The sequence below is a fragment of the Notolepis coatsorum genome (assembly GCF_963971535.1).
Source record: "Notolepis coatsorum genome assembly, contig: SCAFFOLD_2530, whole genome shotgun sequence".
NCBI lineage: Eukaryota > Metazoa > Chordata > Actinopteri > Aulopiformes > Paralepididae > Notolepis > Notolepis coatsorum.
Genome location: NW_028171561.1, coordinates 12,501 through 17,500, shown reverse-complemented (window position 1 = coordinate 17,500; position 5,000 = coordinate 12,501). Strand labels below are relative to the sequence as shown.

At 46.8% G+C, this 5,000-nt stretch overlaps 1 protein-coding gene across 1 annotated transcript; it reads right to left on the bottom strand.

Moving 5' to 3' along the window:
• Positions 1-67: 67 nt before the first annotated feature.
• LOC311248233 (ephrin-A2-like) lies at positions 68-360 on the bottom strand (the record flags this gene model as incomplete). The annotated part of the gene is made up of 1 exon (XM_084339154.1): positions 68-360. A coding segment is annotated over one exon (293 nt), but the record flags the coding sequence as incomplete, so codon positions are not given.
• Positions 361-5,000: the final 4,640 nt, after the last annotated feature.

Below are 5,000 nucleotides of genomic sequence, written 5' to 3'. Positions count from 1 at the left end.
ACTCACTCACTCACTCACTCACCCACCCCCCCACCCACCCACCCACCACGCAGCCGCTGATACCCACAGATGTAGTAGTACTCGTGGCCGGGCCGGAACTCGAAGCCCAGGGAGAAGGGCGTGAAGAGCTGGAACTTCTCGGAGAAGCGCAGCGCTCCGTCGGGCCCGGTGGGCCGGTTGCACTCCCAGCGCTTGAAGCCGCGCATCCGGTGCTGGCAGGAGGTGTAGCCCTCGTGGTTCACCATGAACAGGATGTAGCGCTCCATGCGCCCGTGCGCCGGGGGGCCGTCGTAGAACGGACAGTAGATGTCCAGGTAGTCGTTGATGCTGACCGACACCCGGTACTCGCCGTGCCAGAACCTGCGGAGGCGGGGGGGGGGGGGGGGGGGGGGGGAAGGAAAGACACGGTTATCATCGAGTCAGAACTAGGGATGTACTCGAGTAGTGATCGATTACTCGCCGTCTTCTCTCCTCCTACAGGAAGTTGTTGACGCACACACACACACTCACACACGCCGCTCGCAGGTGCCCTCATTGCCCCTCCCCCTCCCCCTCACAGACCCGTCTTGTCGACATCCTCTCATTCGCTCCGAAGATAGCAAGCGTGCAGCTCCTCTTTTAACACCACTGTTAAAGCATTAAACAAAATGGCTGCAGTAAACGATTCACTTTAGTTTAATACACGAGGCTGTTGTCTAACGTCATCTAGCTGGCTAGCTACTGATAGCAGCTCATAACATCATTGGCGTTCGCTTTTGCAGCTGTTGGCTAGCTAGCTACCGTTCTTCCGTTGGCTAACGTTAGCTACCTATAGCAACTGTAGCTAGCTAATACGGGCTGTGCTGGCTGGCTAACCTTTTAATTCGCAATGTAGTGGAGCTAACTAACTGTACAAATCGATGTGATTGGCTGAGACTGTATTTTGTACGGTTGGCTGGCTGGCTGTTGTGGATTCGGGTAGCCAGCTAGCTGGCTGGCAGTTCATAGTGCAGTAGCTGGGCTGAAAGATCGAGTTTTTCTCATAGCCGTGAGTAATCACGCCCACCCCTAGTCAGAACCAGAGGAGGGGGGGGGGGGCGGAAAGACACGTTTACAGTCCGTCAGAACCTGCCAACTGGCATGGCCTCCCGCATCTCACTGTATGCCCTGGTAGGTACAGTATGTGACAAATAAACCTCTTGAATCTTGAATCTTGAAATGCTAGATCCTAATGTGAAAAACTGTGATTTACCTTACCTTGCTACCTCTTTTTTATGCTCGCTTATGCCTGTATTTTTTTTTTTTTACTGCTATGAAGCACTTTGAACTGAAATCTCTGTATGAAAAGTGCTATACAAATAAAGTTATTATTATTATTAATTCAACAAAAAGGAGTTCACATTTGCATCGGCAGTAGAGATCCCATCACGTCCCCCTTCCTGTACCTCCAGTACAATAGAATGAATAGGCAGTGGAGAGGTGTGTGTGTGTGCGCGGAGAGCTTTTTGTCCCAAAATGGTGGTGGCAGCGCGTGAGAGTGGGAACGCGAGTTCTACCTTTTCCCTCCACTGAGACAATGTGAAGTCAAGGTCCAAACACAACATGACTCCATTCACACAGGGCTAAAAATAACAGCTTTAAAAAGGGCCTGAGGCGAGAATAAAAGAAATGATAAAAAAATAAAAATAAAAGTAGGCCTGTATTAATTACGGGGTTTTGACAGGAATAATCACCCAAGAGGCAGAGTCGTAGGTCGCCCAAAATGACCAACAAGGTATTTATTAACACAAACAGAAAGTACTTACAGTATATTCCAATTTTTTTTATTTTGAATAAATACAAGTGGAACACACACACAAACACTCGAGCGCTTCGTGAACGAAATGGAAGTCGAGAGGAATCCCTTTTCCTGAAGGTGAAGGATATACGACAGAGCGCCACACCTGGGACGCCCCCCTTCTCTCTGACGAGGTGTGACCCCTGGCGTGACCCCGTCACCATTGGCAACCACTTGCATCGCCAATTAGCCGACTGCCAAGCGATGAGACCAGAGTCTCTCTCTGCCACATGGGTATATCTGTGACCTATATATCGATTCTTAAAGGAGTAGGACCTAATCTTACCACACTCCCGTGTCTTTGAAACGTTCAGACCAAACTATAACTCCAAATCCAAGGTTAAAGGTGCTACAGATAAAATTCATTGTTATTATTAAATTAATACATCCACATAGGTTTTTAGAAAGGTACAGAATAAACATATTGCTTTGCCCCCTCGAAATAATGATTGATTCATTCATTTATCCTTTAAAACATTTCTAAGGGTCCAAAATCAATGTTGTTGTTTACATGTTGGGGTGCATGTACCCCCCCTCCCCTCCCCATTTCCCCCAGATTGAATAAATGACATCTTGTGACTGAATGTTCTCTATAGCACCTTCCTCCATCTTTTACAAGCAAACGACGTAAATATACTAATATACCTATTTACTATGGTAATATACGCTACGTAAATATTTATAATTTTCATTATAAATATGTATGTAGTATATATTACTATGGTAATTATGCATACACATTAGATACATTAAAAACCCATGTTTAGCTCCGCAAACAAACAAACAACAAACAAACCGCGTGTGTCGAGGGCCGGTTCAATCGAAGTGCAAAAATGTCCTCGGTTCAAGGAAGTACAAACACAAACAAGACAAACAACACCATTAGATGACGATTATATCTTTACCTTAGCGAGGAAATACACACAAACAAGACGAACACTACCATTAGGGGGGGATATACTTACGCCCCCCAGTGAGGAAATACACACAAACAAAACAGACAATACTATTAGAGGGGGATAAATGTACGCCTCACAAGGTAATGCGCACACAAACCGGACACACAGTACTATTAGACGGGGATATATCTTTGCCTCATGGATCCATCTTCGCCGCAATTGCTCGTTATTCCAATTCCCTGTGTGTGTGTGTGTGTGTGTGTGTGTGTGTGTGTGTGTGTGTGTGTGTGTGTGTGTGTGTGTGTGTGTGTGTGTGTGTGTGTGTGTGTGTGTGTGTCATGGTCCTGGCCATTGCTCTGCTCTACTGTCAGTGCGGGGGGGGGGGGGGGGCGTAGGCCTCCTTATCTTATCTTATCTTATCGTATCGTATCTTATCTTATACCCTCTTCTACGGCTTCCCACCCCGTGAACGCCACGAATTGTGTTCGTCGGAGCGTCTGACCAAAGCCGCTTCTCTCTCTCTCTCTCTCTCTCTCTCTCTCTCTCTCTCTCTCTCTCTCTCTCTCTCTCTCTCTCTCTCTCTCTCTCTCTCCCTCCTTCTCTCCCCACCACTCTCTCTTTCTTTCTCCCTCCCTCCCTCCCTCCTTCCCTTTCTCTGGTTTCAAATCCAACCGTTGAGTGCCAACCCCGAGATTTCTCGGGTTTAGATCCTTGTTTTTTTTCTCGATTTCCCCATCCTAAACACTTGTGCGGACCTGCCTGTGTCTCCCTGGTACCGCTGTCTATGTTATAATTGCAACGGCGATCGAATCCCTGACAGGTGGCAGTATCGCCTACCTTTTGAACTGGGTCTCTCAGTTGTCTTTCAGTGCCTCTGTACCTCCGGCTGCAGGACTCCCTTCCCCCTCAAAGTGAATCAGCACACAGCTATCTGTCGCCGATCTGCTCGCCTCGAAACCTATTGTTTCCCGGTCTATTTTAGGTATATTTGACCAAACCTAAAACATGCTTTTGTATTGATCACAGAGTCGTATTTTACCTAACCTAAAACATGCTTTTGTATTGATCACAGAGTCGTATTTTACATAACCTAAAACATGCTTTTGTATTGATCACAGAGTCGTATTTTACCTAACCTAAAACATGCTTTTGTATTGATCACAGAGTCGTATTTTACCTAACCGAAAACATGCTTTTGTATTGATCACAGAGTCGTATTTTACCTAACCTAAAACATGCTTTTGTATTGATCACAGAGTCGTATTTTACCGAACCGAAAACATGCTTTTGGTAACAATCGCAGCTTTGGGAAATGAACCCCCCGCCCCCCCCCCCCCCTTGACTTTGATTTGGAAATAATATAGGTTTCAGGCGAGCAAACCAGAACGATTGGCGCATATGCATATAACACGTCATATCTCACTATCTACTAGAAAACGAGACTGGATTATTTTGAAACAGGGCGATGTTTAGCGTGGAATAGCGCACAAACGAAAGTATGTAGAAATGAACTGGTTTGTCAATGTTGGACTATAAATAGTGCCTGTCAAATGAGCCATACTCATACTATTGTCTCCATAGCTATAATATAGAATATACGATGGGTCCGCAAACATCATGAAAATTGTCAATAACGCTGGCGCCAGGCAGTACAGATGGAAAAACAGCGTGGCGCTCAATGAGTTAACACTACCACACTACCAAAGGGTTAACCCTTTCACTGCGACAACACAGAAGGTTAACCCTTTCACTACCACACGACAGCAGGTTAACCCTTTCACTACCACACTACAGAAGGTTAACCCCTTCATGGACAACACACACAGACACTGTGTTATAAAAGGCGAAGCAGCGCCTCTACCACCTGAGACAACTCAGGACATTCAGAGTATCAGGGAAGATACTCCGGTCCTTCTACTCTGGGGCTGTGGAGAGCATCCTGACTGGGAACATCACTGCCTGGTTTGGCAACTGCACTGCCCAGGACAGGAAGGCTCTCCAGAGAGTGGTGCGCTCGGCAGAGCGTACTATGGGTATTGCACTACCACCCCTGCAGGACTTGTACACCAGGAGGTGCAAATCCAGAGCCTGCAGAATAATGAAGGACCCCCACCACCCCAACAACAGCCTGTTCAAGCTGCTGCGGTCAGGCAAGCGCCTCCACATACATGCAGCAAGAACAGAGAGACTCAGGCTCAGCTTCTTCCCCCAGGCCATCAGAACACTGAACACTGATCTCTCCACACACAAGCACACATGAACACACATGAACACACACACACACA